This window comes from Phyllostomus hastatus, unplaced genomic scaffold, assembly GCF_019186645.2.
Source record: "Phyllostomus hastatus isolate PE091 unplaced genomic scaffold, TTU_PhHast_1.1 phas_contig_150, whole genome shotgun sequence".
NCBI lineage: Eukaryota > Metazoa > Chordata > Mammalia > Chiroptera > Phyllostomidae > Phyllostomus > Phyllostomus hastatus.
In genome coordinates this window covers 21,345,908-21,364,397 of record NW_025333611.1, presented here as the reverse complement: position 1 = coordinate 21,364,397, position 18,490 = coordinate 21,345,908, and the positions used below count along the sequence as shown (strand labels likewise).

Below are 18,490 nucleotides of genomic sequence, written 5' to 3'. Positions count from 1 at the left end.
AAAGTGCTAGGAAAATAACCATATTAAACTATAGCTAATGATCACTTACACAGACTGCCAGATTAGCAAAATCTCAAAAGTTATCTGGTTCAGTATCTTAGCAGAGTCTGTGTGTAACTTCCTTGTCAGCTGCTCATTCATAATCTGGTCCACATTTGAGGACTGTTGTTTTTTTTTAAATAGAATTTATAAGATAGGGGTAATTTTGGTGACCCTTTTTCTCCAAATAAATGTTTCATGGCAAAAGACATTTGAATTTATTCCATGCTACTTTGAGTTACATGAAGTGTGGCTCATTCTTACCAGAATTAGTCCCCGTATCTCCCCACCCACTCCTTTATTCTAACAACAACACAATCCCATCAGATGAAGGTCTCGTGGCATATATATTTGCAATGTCATGTGGGCTGCACGACCCGGAGTAGCCAAACGAAGGACGGATGTGGAAGACTGGAGCCCCCAAAGGTGCTCCTGTGGTATGTTTTTCAATATAGAAAACTTATTCTTTACATTGGTTCGTCAAGAATTCTTCATTCTGGGGAGCTCAGAAGCATCCAAAGTAATAATAAACATACAGAATGGTATTTTATGATTCACAGGATGTTGTTTTTACAAAAATCGTTTATCGTCACAACGACTTTGTGATGTAGGCAGGAGAAGTTCTCCCAGAATCCAGAGGGGTCTGGCTAGTAGTTCAGGGTCACACAGTAAATCAGCCATTGATTCAGTGCATGTGCTCACGGAGGTGGTGGGCAGCGCGGCAGCCGTCGGAGCACCCAGTTTGGGTCTGACTGCCAGGTTCACAGCCTTGGGATTCAGAATCTTACTGCTCCCTCCTTTGCATTAGACAAGAATCAACCTTGAAAGGGTCCTAAGTCCCAATCTAGCAAGGACAGAGGACAGTGACTTGAAAGATCAAAGGGGTTTGGTCTAGCAAGAACCAAGGTGCAAGGCAGGACTTAAAATAGACTTTCTTCGTGTGTGATAAGAATGGATGCCCAGCTGAATCCGCTTCTTGGACCAGCGAGAGTCCCGGCCTCCCACAGAGCTTTTCACACGGTGCAGTATTCCTCAACAACACGCGGGAGTTCTGAAGAACATTCTCTTGAGAGGCTTTTTCCCTTTCCTAAGGCAGGACTTCCTCCTCAATAAAATTAAGTCTTCACAGGACAGACTTTTTTTTTTCATTTGGGCGGTTTGGGGGTGATCTCCTCTTCCTCATTCCAAAGTCCCTTTCCTGTCCAGTTCGATTCCGGGACTGAAGTAAACATCAACAGAAATGGTAACTGACACTTCTTAAGGAGCAGAAACAAAGTGAGTATACAAAGTCCTGAGATGCTATCAAATCACAGCCAAGATCAAAGTTAAAACCTCCCATGGCTCTGGGACGTGATGCCATTGCCTTCTTTGTGACATTCACTTTGGGGCAGTTGGCAGGAGCCATGGACTGAGCGTGGAATGAAAGACATCCAGGTGAATCCGAAGGGCAAAGCTGGCAAGGTCCAGGGTCTAGAAGGCCCAAAGGAGGTGGCTAGGTCCTTGGAAACAGACAAAACACAGGTGGGCCATGGCTTTTCGAGGTAGCAGACGGCTGTAACTGCATCCTGTTGTCCTAGAAACAGAGAGGAATCTCAGCGATCCCCTAGTCCAAACTTCAATGAACAGACATAGAGAGTGACGTCCAGGGATAGAAGGGTTGGGTCAAGATCTCACCGCCTATCAGGAACAGAGCCACGGCTGGAATGCGGGTCCTTCAGCTTCAAGTCAAGCACTGGTTTTCCACCTCCGGCACTGCTGGTCCTGCCTCCTCCATGGCAGGGGGCGGGGGGTGGCGGAACTGCAGTGAATGACAGGTCTCAGCAGTGTGAGCTCCCGACAGTTCTCTTCTTCAAGAGCAACACGACCAGAATCCAGGGTTACAAATTAGTGCCGTGGGCCACACCACGAGTTCATGGAAAAGATCCCAAAGTCTGTTAATAAGCACTACGGTACCACCGGTCCTGCCCAGGGCTCCTTAGGACAAGATGCTGCTCTAGTTCAAGAGCAAGGCAGATGTCTCAGAGCTGAGGCCACAGCACTAGGGGGCAGCTATCTGTCTTCGGCTTCCCTCCAAGGTCGCTGCAGAGACCTGTTTCCTCGGGCAGGTCTCTGCCCCAGTGTCTTCCATGATAAATAAGTGAGGCCTGTCCTGAAGAGAAGGACTGAAACCAGACATAAGGCAGAGGAGGTGGAATCTGTTGCTGACACGGGGGCTGGCCAGGAGGACACACGTTCGGACCCGGACACAGGGAGGCGAGTGTGCTAGTGTCTGGCACAGACCAAGATGGAATGAGACAGTGAGTAGTTAAAACACGCAAGACATGTGAGCTTTTGAACATGACTCTGACCAAGACAGGCACAAGGAGAATGTGTTCTGACAACACCTGTGAGCAGGCACAGAAAGGAAGGCATACTTAGCGACACCTAAGGCTGAGATAAGACACAGTGAGCAATCGTGTCTGGAACACGAGGGAAACTGACCAGGCACAGTGAAGAGACAACAGACAGTGTCAGGCAAGGATGAGAAGTCAGGAAGGAGGGCTGAGAAATAAAACAAATCCCATCATGGGAGGCGGGCGTCTCTGGAAGAGAATCCCCAGTGAACAAGGGGGCTGTGCTCTCCCCGGACTCCCTCAAACATCGCCTGCTGGCATCCCAGAGGAAAAGCGCGTGGGCATGGAAGGCCCGCCCCAAAGGACGGACGGACAAACGGATGGAACGCTCGAGTGAAAAGAATCCCAGGTGCAGTCATGCACGAGCAGCAGCTTAGGCAGGACCTGGCCCTCTCCTGGAGGGATGGCTGTCTTCTGAGTCACTGCCCCAGGGGACTAAGTGTCACAGGGCTGAGCAGCCACCAAAGGAGAAGTCGCTGGAGGGTGGCTCTGACTCTCCCACTGGCCACCACACTCCACTGCATCCCTGGAGAGGGGAGAAGACCAGAGAACCTCAGAGTTGCAATGGGCATCACAGAGGATCTCGTGAAAAGCCCACCCATGCAGAAAAGCCCCCATGGCATGCAGACAGGGGCTGGTTGGTCCCTGTGCAGGGATCTCCAGAGATTGACTAGGACATTTCATTTCTGAGCAATTTTACTGAAAGGGCTTGTTATTGTTATTAGAAAGCACTTATTAATGTTTACCCAAAATCTGTCTTCCGAGTGGCACTACTGTGCCCTGCAGGCCCACTTGAAATTCTTCCCTCTACTAATGGTATCCTCCAAGTTTTCTCTCTCTGGGCTACACATTTCTCTAATAGTTTATGGGATATTATGGCTTCTGGAATAGTCCCCATAATGAGCACGGTCCTCTGAACACAATGCTTATTTTATGATTGTCTCTCTTAAAACAGAGCACCGGGAAAGAGTGCAAACCTACACAGTGAACCTCACAGGTCATTCACTTTTCATCATCAGTTTAGGTGACTTCAGTGAACGTTCATTAAGTTCATTTCTCACTATGGTCATACACTATCAGCTTGTATTGAGTTTGTTGTCAGCTTGTATGCTTTTGATACAAACAGTTGTCAATTCCTGTGGTTCTTTATCACATTGGTGCAGTTTATTGTTGTGCTTGTTTGAGTCAAAATATAGGACATTACCCTGGTCTCAGTTAAATTTCATTTCATTGATCTGGTATCATTTTAGCTCACTGAGATCATTTGAAATAATAATAACAATTTCCTCATTCAAGATGTGATTCGTTAGCATTGACTCAAACTAGACTATAAGGATTTTACAAGCACACAGAAAGGTCAGGTAGTTTATTGCTAACTAGACCTTTCAGTTTAGTGTCAGGACAGGGCCGACACAGAGAACTGTGGCACACCACCACAGGCGACCTTCACAGCAAACAGGTGACATTCAGTGCCCCTGAGAATGGGCCCACCCGTGGCAGGCTGTGTCCAATGCCTTGCCGAAATGTCTCTGCCAAGTAGTAAATGAATGTGTCCTAATAGATAATGAAATTAGTTGGCATGCTTTATGTATTTACTTAACTTATTTTCCATCACCATTTATCCCCCTTATACCCTCTCCCACCTCCACCCACCCCCTCCCCTCACCCTGCCATCGCCACACTGCTGTCCATGTTCATGAGGGTATGATTTACTTTTAATGAAATGACACTGACTCTTGTTCTCAAATGATCTGTGTTATAAGTGTCTTAGAATTTGGGTAAGGTCTACTTCAGGCTACGAGTGTATAGTGTCCCGAGTCTAGCTTTAGTATTTCTTTAACAACTGGGTCAACATTTACTGGTCTCCAGGCTGCCATCGTTTCTTCAGTCCCCCAAAGAGCGCCGTAGAGGTCCTATCAGCTGGTTCCTTTAGTCCCCTGCGCTATGGCCCGTCTTGGCTCAGAGGCAGTAAAATGTTCTCCTTGACCCTGGACAGCAATTTTCTCCCTATAATGTTCTCTCATTTCCAGTTGGAAGACTATTCTTATTAAAGCAGAGTATACAAGATTTCTTCCCTAACTAATGAGACCTAGCTATTCCTGGATTTGCGACTTGCTCTGAACATAGCTTTTGATTCATCTTTGGTTATACATTCCCTCTTCCAGATTTTCTGCTTATCACTTTCAAGTATAAATTCACTACATAATTCAAGATGTGGTCACACGCCTTTACACACCTCCCCCAACACGTTTATCTGTCTCGTTCATTGAACATACCTATTTTTTTTAAAAAAAGAATGAATAGAAAGGAAGGAAGGAGGGGTTTCTCACTTCTCATTAGCCAAATTCCCTTTGTATAGTACTTGTTTATTATCATTATTATCAACAATAAAACAACCACCCACTAGGGCAGCCCCTGTGTGTTATGCATTAATTCATGTATTTTACACTTCTTTAACACACAAGGAAACTGAATTTCAGAGCACTTGCCCAAGTTTACTCAATAAATGTCAAGATCAGGCCTTCCATTTAGGTCATTTTTGATACTAAATTCTGTGCTCTTACTTGTCCTGATATACCGTTACTGGTCATCTTGAGAACTGCCCCTCCTAAGTCCAGCGCTGCTGTCTCTAACATTTTCTTGTCCCCCTGTGATGGACTCCGAGGTAAAAGGAGTATGTACAGGGACACAGAGTTTATCTATTCCACCCATGGGAAGTCTACAGTGTGAAGTGGCCCCCATTTTACTGAAACACAGCGTGACTGAGAGGTTAACACAGGGCTCTCCTGCTAACCCCTCTTGCCCATTAAAGAGGCGTGTGAGTTTTCTGTGATGCAGGCTTGGGGAGGCTAGGTGACATGGAAAAAAACCTGCAAAGGCAGGAGGAAACTATGGAGGACAAAGTCAGAGAAAAAGGCTGGGTTAATAAACATAGCAAAGAATGGGGAGAGAGGATGGAAGACCAGGCAGGAAGAGCCACAGAGCTGGTGTCTGGGAAGGCACCAGAGCTGTTGGAAGAATGGAGAAGGTCCTTGAGAAGTGTTTCCGAAAGGTTATATTGCCAGGGGGCAGGTAGAAGAGGGTAAAGGGGGGATAAATGCAGACAGAAGGAGACTTGAATTTGGGTGGTGAACGCACAACCCAGTAGACAGATGATGTGTTGTAGAACTGTACACTTGAAACCTATGTAATTTTATTAACTATTGTCACTCTAATAAACTCAATAAACTTTTTAAAACGTTTATGCTTGATAAATAAGCAAAAATAAATATAATGAAGGCTTTTCACTATCTACAAAACAAAAAAAGATCGAGATTACTGTGGACTTGCTAATAGATGCCCAGTATCACTTCTTTTCATTCAGGACACATCAATATAGCCCTCTCCAAAGACAGAAAGAAAGACAATGGCCCAACCTCTAACCCTATGGAGAACTCTCAACCAACTCCCTGTAGGCAGGGCAAATGGGGAACTTGAGAATAATGACAGAATGATCTTGTGTGTTGGCTGGCCTGTGTCACTGTCAGTTTACACTATTGTACTAACCTAATTGTTAACACTTCACAGTTTAATGTCATCTACCTTTTAGTTTTTCATTTAAGATACAAAAATTATGGCCAAATATGCGGCACCTCAAGAGACCTCTTTCCAGTACAAAAGATCACACTCAGCGCACATGGCCTTAACATCGAGTGAACCACTTTCAACTCCAAGGTCACCATACTAACTCAGCAAAGGAAGCAGCTGAGTGCAGCAAGGTGAGCAGTCAACCAGGAGACCAGGACCTGTGTTCTAATGCCTTGTTAGCCTCCCTCCATATGTGACTCGATGACTTAGTCCCTTTGCTGTGCCTCACTTTCCCATCTTTTAAATGAGGAGGAGGATTATCTATAAGATCCTTTGCAGCTCTGACATTCTGATTGTGTGAGTAGCAGAGATGGTGGGTGACAGATGCAGACCTTCTGATTGGGCACCAGCTGTGTGTGGGACTGTTCTCCAAAGCTGTGGGTAATTGCTTCAAATTTGGCTTTTAATATTCTATTGTTAGTATCTGATGCTTTATATTCTGTGTGGAGGGAGAGGTTTCACTGGAAACACAAGGGGGTGTAATTTTTGGATTTGTGTTAAAGAATCTGAAAGACCTCAATTTCTGAATCTGTGAAATTACATTGCAAAGCTGTTAAATGTATCTGAGCAGGATAGGCTAGGGAAGGGCTGAGATGCCACAACTTAAAATGCAGCGAAATCACAACTGCCTCTCCTTAAACATATGCTGCATCAGAAACATTGGCAGAGTTGCTCAAAATCTCTGATGCAAAATACCATTAAAAAAGAATCTCCAATATTTTAACAGAAGCATTTCTAAATAGTTTTTTGTTGTAATAGTTTTGTGAAAATCCTCTACAATTTAGGAAGCATTTGTATATCTTTTCCCACATTTAATCTTCAACACAAATCTGTAAGGAAGGAAGATACAGGGTATTGTTTTAATTTTAGAAGAGGAAGTAGGTCGGTGTACGGGCATGGATGGACTGATGGGTAGTGCGGATCCAGTGCTATGAATCAGGCATGCTGCCTTCCAATCCTGGAATTCTGTCCATGGGAAACATGGAAATTATTTGTGTGGTGAGAAGAGTTTGGGGATGAAGTTTAATACTAACAGTTGAGGGAATCAACTTATCACTATCTAACTTCCGTGTTCCAGAAGAGGAAGGAGGAGGAGGAGGGGGAGGAGTTGGCCGAGGATGAGAAGGAGTTGGAGGGAAAGAAACTCTGGCTGTTAAGTCATCTTTCACAGAGTGGCCCAGAGACTATGTGCACCAGAATTATCGTGGGCAGCTGCAATGAACACAGATTCCCGGGATCCACACCAGACCTCTGACAGCTGGCTGAGAGAGCAGAGGTGAAGTAGGAAGAGCAGACATTTGCATTTTTATAAGGTGTTCTCAGGTGATTCTTCTGCCCATGAGGGGATGATGTTCCATGAATAGGTGAACATCCAGGTACTCTACTCATCCCCGAGGCAGAGCTTAGACCCTGAGACTCCTGGTGGGCAGCAAAGAGAAAATACAGGAGTGGGAAAGGCCAGAGCTGGCAGTATGAGGCTCTCAGTGATGCTCCGCAAGGGATCAGAATGAAATCATGGAAATGCACGCAGTTTAACAAAGTGGAAGAGGGGGTATGTACTGGTTTTCATGACATTGATGAAGAAATGAGAAAAGACCCATTGACGAATCATGAATATGAGAAAGCAAAAAATGTAAAATGCATAAGCAATATATTTTAGGTATTCTTTATGTGGTGAAAAAAATGGAATGTTTGGGTACAATGAGCTGATATAAATTAATCAAATTGCCTGTAAACAGTGAGCACACACTAAGTTATCAGTAGTAAGTTACCTTACTCAAAAGGCAATGCCTCAGGTCAGTATCTTTATTCGACTTTAGATTCACTGTCAACTGGAATAGAATACTGACTCTGGAAGACCCAGTATTTCCCAAGCATGGGATGTGTTCCATGGGTGATTTACCAACCAATGGGCTCAACGTTGAATAATCTGAATCTCAGTAAAGGAATTCACTATTTCTTTTGCTCTTTTGTTATTAAATCTTTTTGAGATTGTTTTTTAAAATTTATCTTTCAGTTATAGTTGACATACAGTGCTAGTTCCAGCTGTAAAACAGTAGTCAGACATTTATATACCTTCGCAAGGTGATCTGTCTGCTTATTTTAAAGGGAAAGACTCAGTTTGGTCCCACTGTGGCTTTTCCAAGGCTGTCGTAGCTAACAAATGGAGCAGGCCTCAGACTCTGAGCCTTTGGCAAGCAATCAGATCAAGTTAAATCTTAATAATAATGTATACAAATAATATTTTTTGTTTCCATTGCATCTATTTTTAAATCATCTGTCTCTACATGGTTTTTCAGTTAAGATCATGATATAATTTCCTTTACGAGTAAAAATGCATTTAAAGACAAATAGTAAATCAGAAATTGTACGGATAGAATGCTGAACTGGTAAAAAATCGTGCAAGGAGCAAGCAGGTGACAACAGCCCCTGTCAGACGATGGGAAAACTGAATTGCTGAGAGCATGCCTCAGCGAGCACAGGAAGCCACGCGTGCACTGGGTGGAAGCTCTGGGATTGTGGGCCAGAGCTCTTTCTGCTATTTTGTGCTACTTGCAGAAAGGACCCCCCAAAAGCTGTGTCTGTGCAGTTTAGAACACCTAACCTTGCGGCCCTGGGACAAAATGTATTCCCAGGGCTCCTTAATTCCATCATGAGCCTCAGCTATGTCCATGTTTTAACCAAACCAAAGTACAAGATCAAACCAGTGGGTATGGCTTATTCTAATCCCCATGCACCTGCTTCCCTACGGCTCCACATGCACATGTAACTAAGGCCAAGCCAACCTCCTTGTGAGATTTTTCCCAATTCCTTACCACAAGTCCTAAATGACAAAAGATTGGAACTTCGAGTCTCAGGGTATCAGACTGCGTGCTTTTTCTCAACAAAGTATTTCTATTATGACAGAACCTAAAAGTATCTAGGAGAAAATGCCTTAAAGGCATGGATCTGTAATAAAAACAGCCGACATTTATTGAGTTTTGGCTTATCTCATAGGATTTTCACAACAGTCCTATACCATAGCTTTATTATTTGCAGGCTCTAGTTAAATGGAATGAGGCTTAGTAAGCCCAGGCCCAACATCTAGGGAGAGGTTGAGCCACGGTCTGAACCAGGCCATCCAACTCAGAGTCTCACTGCATCAGCACCACGGAGTGGGCACCGTCCCCAAACAGGCACCTCCGACTCCTGGACTCAGCAGGCAGAAACCAGTTCTGCTCTTAAGAAGCTGCCTAGATGGGAGGAGAGTGTGTCAGGTGTGTAAAAGTCCTTAAGATCCCACAGAATCCGCTGATCTTCCAAGAGAAGGAGAAGCAGGTGGTAAGAGAGCCCCAAGGAGGAGTGGTTGTTATTACTCGAAGACTAAGGGGGTGGGGCAGGAACTTTCAGAGGGCTTGTACTGAAACCATGCCTAGAGGAGTGAGTAGGCTCAGACCAGGCAGGACAGTCAGAGAGAACATTTGAGGCAGCAGAAACAATGATCCTGAGGCAGGAGAATTCACTAGTTCCTCGAGAAAAATGGGTCCATCTTGCATGTGTATTGCCTAGGGAGTCAGGTTGGGGGAGCGTTGAAGGAAAGGAGCTGGAAAACCAGATTGGGTCAAGCAAGAAGGACTCATACACCCTTCACTATCTGCCCACTGCAAGTCACACTATATTGTTCAAGTTTATTGTATTGCAACTCATTCCAGGTAGCATTTACAGTTTCAGGTCTTATGTGCCCAAATGGCCTTTCCATACTCTTGAATGATACATGAAAAAAAGTTTCTCTCTGTGGTTATATTATACACCTAGTCTCAGAAGAAAATCAGAGGTAGAAAAAAATTGTGATTTGCGAGCCTGTCTAGGAAAGTCACCTGACAATCACCGAGCACGTGAACAGCCTTGAGGACAGTCCTAGGGTCCAGTCTTTTGGAAAGCCATGGACGAACCGGGCTGAATGCAGAAGCTGTCCAGGGCGGTGTGAGTACATGTGGGTGAGGGTGCGGGGGGTCCAAAGGCAGATCTCGAACCACCAGAAATAAGTGACATGGTAAAATCTCAACTGTGCACTCTTCCATGGTAGGAATCTTGCCTGTCTAGAGTGCTGCTATATCCCCACTGCCTAGAACAGGGCCTGGACGCCATATTCAGCATGCCATCAAAGCTAATAGATGAATGAATAAGTTAGGCTGGGGCTAGAAATTCCAAGACTTGGATACTGATCTTTGTACTTTTGCTGATATACCAGCAAGATCTTGAGTCTCTGGGGCTCAATTTTCTTGTCTGTAACACATTGGATTCAGCAGTCTCTTCAGGTTATTCTAAACAAGACTTTAATGAATGACTTCCTGGAAGAGCTATATGAAACACTGGCAGGGTTGGGTTGGTGGTTGTGATTCTGTGCACACACCCCCATGTGAACATTTGTTTTGATCAGTGCACTTGTAGTTTTGTTGTTCACAGTTCCAAGGAAAAGTCTATTGGAACAAAAGATTTCCACACTGGAAAAAAATGTTTAAAAACCACTGGACTGCTGGAGCTCTGTTATCACCTTCAGCTATAAAACTGAACTTTAATGAGGCTAAGATGCAGGCAAGTAAAATCTGACCAAACTTTGCAACAACTCTGGCTATTCAAACAAAAGAGTGTCTTGCCTTGGATAATAATGATGAGCTACCCCTCTTTGGGAAAAGAGATAGACAGCTACCTACCGGATAAGTTGTAGAAGAGATCATGGCATTGGTTGGAATATCTGACCAGGTCACTCCTGAAGCCCTTCCTGTGCCTGAGAATTGAACGTTCTGCATCCTTTCAAGAGTCTTCTGTTAACTAGCAAGGGGTGTGGTTTCATAGTTAACAGCAAGGTCTTTGACCTAAGATGAACATTTATTAGAATCCTGGCCCTACCATTCACTACTGTAGAACACTGCCCAAGTTATTTAATCTCTCCAAGTCTCAGTTTCCTCATTGGTAAAATGAGAATAATAACACCTGCCCCAGAGAGTCTATGAAGGATTCAGTGCGACAACACATGTAATGCTCTGAGATCCATGCCTGGTGTACAAATCAATGCTCAGTAAATGGTAGATTCTAAGATGATGATGGTGAAGGTGAAGATGGTGATGTTTGGGCCAGAAAACTAAAGCCTAATTACTCCTAAAGCAACTAATTATTTTACTGGACAAGCACATATATATGTACATATGTGTGTACATATGTATGTATATGTATGTGTTCACACACATACTCCTTTCCCCAAACTCAGAAACTTAAAGCAGGCAATGCTAATGCACAAATAGAGAGAGAAATTTCACTATACCAGCCAGCAAAGGAAATAGAAGTCTTAAAAAGACAAAAGGAACATAAGCAGGAACTAAATACAGGATGGAACAAAAGTGGGTTTATAGTTGTCCATATGGAAAAAAATACAATAAACAATAGTGCAAGAATAAACTCCGTGTTTTGTGTACACAACCGCAAACCTACTTCTGCCCACCCTGTGTATCTGTTAGATTTATCAAAATATAGATTCACTCATTTCTTAGAGAACATAAAGCCCTCCAAGAACAATTCTAACTGTGAAATATTTCTAAGAATCTTGTTAAAAATAACCTGCAATAGGCATGGAAATGAGAAAAGACGGTTCTGTAATCATTTTGCGAAGACCAAGTTCTCAGCTCTTTGGGCGAACAGAGCCCCCTCGGTCGGTTTGTTTATGTGACCAGCAGCCACTCGTTGGTTTTCCTCGCTCAGGGGTCGAAGATGGTCTCCCAGCGTGTCTAGTAAGGCAGCCGGCAGCTGGGCCTTTCTGCATCGCTCCTTCTCCCGAGTTCCTCCATCCCTGCAACTGAACTGTCCCTTCTTCTTGTGAACTTACTGCTCAGGAACTATCTTGTCCCTTCTCAGGAGGATATTATAGGGATTTTGACACCAAACCATTTCCCTTCAGACCATGTGGTCTGACAGTGAACCAGAGTTCCAGAAATAGGAGCCTCCCTTATTAACTCGTGTTCCTGAGATTTTGCCAAGAAGGATGATGATGACGAGGATAATGAGAATGCAGTTTGTCAATAACTTATGTGTCCCATGCTCTGTATGCACAATACCTCACACAACCCTCAAACACTCTCATGAGGCAAAAACCACCTTTGCTTCCATTTGGCACAGGAAGAAACCAAGGCACTGAGAGGTCAACAAACTTGCCCAGGATCACACAGTTTCAAAGTGGCAGGACCTGAAATCCAACCGAAGTCCATCAAACACTCAGTGCTATGCTTTTAGCCATAACACTGAACAAAATGTTTTGCAGGCTGAAGCAGGTGCTGCCCTCCCTCATGTTTGTCTGCACTGGAGAAGGACTCCCATGGTTCTGCCACTCACACAATCACAATGGGAGGGTCTGAGAACGTCTTCACCCTCCCAGCCCTTCCTCAGCAACACTGACTAATGATCCATCAATGACCATGGTGACTGATGGCCAGTCAACACTTCTAAGTGACAGGTGGTCTTCCAACTTTCTCCTTCTCCTTTAGTAAGAATTGCCTAGTAAGACAGCTGTGTACTAAAATCTCTATTGCGTACTAGAGTTTCAGTATGTATTCCATTGTGCACTAAAACACGTATTCTTAAAACTTCTATCCTCTGATCCCACTTCTCTTTCTTGAGACCATGCAGAACAAGTTGAGTCCCTCTTTCCCATAACAGCCCTTAGATGTGTATTAAAACAGTGCCAATGACCTGGATCTTCTTTAAGCTCTAATTTCCTTACACTGTTCTTCATATGTCATGAATCCCACCAAGAAAACCATGGTGTTGACCCTCTTCTGAGCACACTGTTGTTGGCCCGCACCTGCTCCGGGCCAGGGACCCACGCAGTTCCACCGGGGACGGCTGCAGACTGCACTCTCGGTTACACGGGGGAGTGGTTTTCTGGTGGCTCTGAGTGTGCTTTGGAGGCGATTCCTTCCTGAACAGCTGCTCCGACTAAATCGGGAGGGCTGTGTCTCTGCCAAGTACACGCTGTGAGAGAACAAGCTCATGGAGCCCGCCTTGTGGGAAGGGCTTATCTGCAAGGTTACGGGCACTACAACCACAGAAACTCGGGGCCCTTCCTCCCAGAAACTCCACCAGTCGCCTTCTCCAGGGTTTCCCTCCCCTCGTCTTGTTTTGGGAATGGATGTGGATTAAGAGGGTCCACGTGGTGCAGGGGCTGCCCTGGAGTGGGCAGATAGAAGCATTTACACCTCCTGGCATTGTGTGAAGAAGAGAGAAGGTGCTTTGTTGGGAAGCCCAGAGGATTAGTTTAAAGCAGGGTTCTTCAACCTCAGCACTATTTCGTTGGGGGTGGTGGCGGCACTGTATGTGCACTGTCATATTTCAGCAGCATCTCTGACCTCTATCGCTGGCTGCCGGTAGCACCCACCGCTTGTGACAACCAAAAATGCCTCCAGACATTGCAAAATGTGCCCCGGTAAACAAAACAGCCCTCGATTAAAAACATCCCTATGTTTTTAATCCCTATATATTCAATAATATAATAACTATGTATAGTGTCAGATGGGTGGGTAATAGATTTATTACTTCATAAAGTATATAAATGTCTAATCACTACATTGTGCACCTGAAACTAATATAATACTGTATGTCAACTGTTATTGAAAAATAAATTTTAAAAAATTTAGAAATGCAGAGTGATTTTGGAGACAAATCACTTTTAAAAGAGAGAGAGAGAAAAAAACTACTGGTCTAAATCCACACTATCTCAGTTGTTTAACCGGCGGAGCTAGGCCTAAACTTTATTTTCTATTTGAATCCCCTCACCTTATCGGTATGGAGAGAGACAATGGCTGCTTGGTGATTGGTAAGCAATGAGAAGAGAAGCCTCCTGCTGTTTCCACAGCCCCAGTGGTTCCCAATCCAGATGCCCATCAGAGCTCCTAAAAATGTGCATTTTGGGTCCCCACCTGGACCAACTAGAATAGAATCTCTACAAGTGGAACCCAGGCTCAGGTGTTGCTTAAGAACTCCCAGGTGACTCTAGTGTGCAGCCAAGGTCAAGGGCTAGAGCACCACACCACACTGTCCCCATTCTGGACCTCGGATAAACCACCTTGGGCATCTCTGAGCTGAGCGTTGTTTGCAGGCTTATCCTGCAGGGTGCCACACACAGTCCTTCCCTCCTGTGGGCACTGATCTCAGGGGGCTGCTGGGCAGAACCCTAACACCCTAGTCACAGGTGCCCTTGAAGAACCGAAGGGGGGAATTACACAGAGAAAAGACCCAACTTGTTGGACACAGTTCGCATGTTTTATGCTGGGTCAAACAAATGCCTACAGGTAACGTAAAAGCCAGAAGGCACATTCCAAATAATAGTCTCAATTCAACTGTTCAGCACAGGGCATGATGTACCCAGGAAACAAATGTTGTCTCATGTTGTTTCAACAATTATTTATACACAGTGTGATTAATTTAATTTAGTTCACTTCTGGCTTTTCTTCTAGCAGAGGGAGCTCATCATTCTTTGTTTAAGGAGCCGTGAGTAGAACACAGAGACTTCTACTGACTCATTTCTTAAGAAATGCTTATCAGGAAGCCTAGTAAATAACTGGAGAAGGTTGTTTAACCGAGATAGGAACAATGCTATATATACAATTACATTAACAGCAATGATAGTGGCTTCCATTCATTGAGCGCTTTCTGGGTAACAGGCGCTGGGCTCAGCTCTACACATACACTGTGTCATATTTAACTCTACCAAAATCCCTAGGAGTAGGTTTTACTATTATTGCTATTTTACAGATGAGGAAACAGAGACCCAGAGATGTTTGGGCATATGCTAAATGTTGCATCAATAGTAAAGAACAGATCTTAGGATGGAAACCCAGGTGTGCCAGACTCTAGCACTCACAGCCATTAGGCCACATGGGGCAGGATGTCCCTTTGGTAGCGCACCAACGTTCACCTTTCCTAAGTCAGAGCAGCAACTTTTCTTTTTATTTTTTTATCTTCCCTTGAGGACACGTTTATCAATTTTAAAGAGAGGGGAAGGGAAAGAGAAAGAGAAGGACAGAAACATGGATGTGAGAGAGGAGCATGGATCCGTTGCTCTTCACAGGCACCCCATCTGGGGACAGAACCCACACCCCAGGCATGTGCCCTGACTGGAAATGAGTCCATGACCCTTCAGTTTGTGGGTGACACCCAGCCAACTGAGCCACACCAGCCAGGGCAAGAACTTTTCTTAACAACGTGTCTCAGGACAGGGGATAGCGTTTGGGCCTCGGCACTTTAGCCCAGAAGTGGGCAACCTGGAAGGCAGCTGAAGCCACTGGATTACCAAACTTTTGCAGACACGTGCTGCAAATAGCACAGACTTCTCTAATCCTGAATGTTGGGTGAGGCATGGGGAGATCTCCTGATATGGTTATTCCCGCTATATTCCTGGTGTGATCTCAGCCAGAACAAGGTTTTCTGGGAGGCTGCCTCAGGCTGGCACTGGGGCAGGACTGGAGACAGAACCGGTTTCATGGGCGTGTGGCCAGTGCAATCACCCAGGACCCCACAGCCTGGTTTAACGCTCTGCTCATCGCCATCTTGAAATTCTTCCTAACTCTATCTTTGAACTCGGCAGCTTCTGTAACATGTTTACCTTGTAATCCCTTTGAGTCTTGCTGAATACCAGGGCTCCACCAGAACTGTGTGCTCACGGTTCAAACCAGTGCATCTGTGACTTGGTAACTGGGGATGCTGACAGCCCTGGGCGGCCCCATTTTCCATTTGAACCCGAATTTGCCAAATACAAGAAGAAAGCAGCGCTGTTCTAAGAGGTGGGAGCCACCAAGGGGCCCTGTCGAGTCTTCCCTCGCTCGTGTTGCTTCCCCGTATTAGCCAAGCACTTGCGCTGAAAACACCAGCACAGAAAGCAAGGACAAGGGAGCAAACCATGATCCCTTTCGCTTTAAGTCCTTCTGCACTTATCCACAATCTTAAGGTAGTTGGATGTGTGTCTATCAAAAAGTTCAATAAAAAACCGCGTTGGTTTTTTTCACTGTCTGATGAACACAAAATACACAAGCATGTCTCGACTGCAAAATACAGTTTATGTAGCTTGTACAATTTTGGTGATTCCACACAAAGTCTAATACTCTGATGTTTGCATTTGAAACTGACATTGCACAATATAAAGATGAATGATACATTTTATGCTAAGAATTTAAAATGGTATTTTACTTTTCTACTAGAGAAAATAAATCCAGCATGACAGGTTGAGAGAAAGACTGCCAATGAAAGAAAAAGACTTTACATTTTAGTACGTTCATGGCAATTTTTTCCTGACTTTTGAACAAATAAGGCCCCACATTTTCATTTTACGTTGGGCCTGCAAATTATGTTACCAGCCCCGGAGGAGGCTGGGAGCAATAGGTCAAGGTCATTCTCATCTATCTTTGATTCACCCAGATTAAGTCTGCTTTGGCTCAAGACAATGAGGTAAATGTTGAATCCAACTGTAACCTCCAAAGTTCAAGGTAAAGGCCAAAAAATGTCTTTTAAATGTCAAACAAATTTCCAACATTAGCAGGATCCAAAGTAAATAAAACCTAAATTATTTCCTCATCGATGGGTAAGCTTCCAATCCACAGTGTGCAAACATTTTTTTTAAAAGGGGAATTCTGGTGTGTTGAGATTAGAAATTGGCAAGTGGTGTCACAGTGGGAAAAAAAGGACTATTCCAGTTATGGAATGAATGTATTTTTAAAACTGGTGAAAACTTATTTGAGTATACACAGTCCAGGTGAACAATACGGTCTGGGAGAAGCATCTACTCATTCATTCGACAAACATATTCATTGGGCAACGTGCCACATCCTAGGGAAACTTTTGAGAATGAAATGAATATGTTACCAGTCCTTATTATTCACAGTCTGACTGGGGAGGCAGATAAAAAACAAGAAAAAAAAATAAATACAACCATAAATTCTGATCATTGTAACATAAAAGGAAAAATACTTCTGCTTTGTGTGTGTGTGGTGTGTGTGTGGGGTGTGTGTGTGTGTGTGTGTGTGTGTGTGTGTAAATGTTATTCTCTTTGCCTCTTTCTCACTTTCAATTTTCTCTATCCTCGTATTTCCTCCTCTCCTGATTCCATATACTCATCTCATGCACAGAAACATCAAAGACTTTCTTACGTAGCGTATCCGCTAGAATCGGTTCATCTATTACTGAGGTTTGGTTGAGAAGAGTTAGTAAGCCTAAGGAAAAGCACAAACTACCTTCTTCCAAAAGAAGGCTCAGATAGCTCTAGAGCTGTTTTGTCCAATAGAACTTTTTATAATGATGGAAATATTCCACATTTGTGCTCTCTAATCCAGTGGCCACTCGCATGTGGCTACTGAGCACTTGGAATATAGTTAGTGGTTACCCTATTGGATAGCAGTGCTCTAGGGGTCTCCAAGCCCATGGAAAACCTGCTTATCAGTGGGTAATGGAGGGTAGCAGCTAAGAGCCAAGTCAGACAGACAAAAGTTCTTTGGGAAGTGCTTACACAAGTTCCCAGCCTTCTCAGGAACTGGGTGAGTGCCCTAGATTTGAGCAGGGTCTAAACTTGGGGAACCAGGGAAGAGACCTAAAGCTAGCACGAGGGAAATGCATCCCCAAAGCTAAAGCTGGTGTCCGGTCTCTGCTTGTGTTACCTGACTCACAAATAGTTTGTATTGCGACATAATTATCTCTCTCACGAGGACAGAACTTTGCAGTTAGCAAAGCAACTTCATATCCATTATCTCCTTTGATTTTTACAATGAGATAGAAAGATGGGCAGGACAGGGATTATTTATCCAAAAGCCCAAAACTGGAATCGTCAGCAGATTTTATGTAGAGAGAATCTCTGTTCTGAGGTTACTGTCAGCACGCTAGTCCCTACTCTGCCTCGGATCATCTGGGCAAATGTTCTGGGAGACAGTGAAACAGAGGAAAGCCTAGGTCAGGAGAGAAGGGACAGAATCATTCCTCCATTCCCTTGTCAAGCCTCCCAATGTTCTTGGTACTTTACTAGGCTGTGAGGATGCAGCAGTGAACAAGTCGGGCATTTATCTAATAAACAAAGAACCCCAGAATGAAATCGATACGTCTTGCTCCTGGCACCTGTCACCCATGTGACTACGTGGTCATAGTCTACACAGTTGCACTATGCCTCCCAAATGAGGAGAGTCCCTTGGCTCGAAGAATGACTGAGCCAAGGCAAGCTTCTAAAGGAAATGTCTCCCATATTTTACTTGTTAATATCAGACAAAATCATTATCTTTAAGAGAGTCTAAAAGAATCTAAGAATTGCCCTGGTGGAGTAGCTCAGTAGGTTCGAACATGGTCCTGATAAACCAAGGTTGTGGGTTCAATCTCCAGTCAAGGCACATATAAGAAGCAACCAATGAATGCATAGGTAAGTGGAACAA

At 44.3% G+C, this 18,490-nt stretch overlaps 1 protein-coding gene across 3 annotated transcripts in view; it reads right to left on the bottom strand.

Annotated features, from left to right (window-relative positions):
* The window catches only part of HTR4 (5-hydroxytryptamine receptor 4), a 143,095-nt gene that overhangs the window by 22,118 nt on the left and 102,487 nt on the right, over nucleotides 1-18,490 (bottom strand). For 2 of the 3 annotated variants that reach the window (XM_045826183.1, XM_045826189.1), the window contains exon 8: nucleotides 1,294-2,958. The exons of the other annotated variant lie outside the window; for it this stretch is intronic. In XM_045826183.1, coding sequence (XP_045682139.1) covers nucleotides 2,868-2,958 — 91 coding nt within the window. In that variant the 3' untranslated portion in view covers nucleotides 1,294-2,867. Of the gene's footprint in view, nucleotides 1-1,293; nucleotides 2,959-18,490 lie in introns of those variants that run through there. 3 annotated transcript variants of the gene reach the window in all.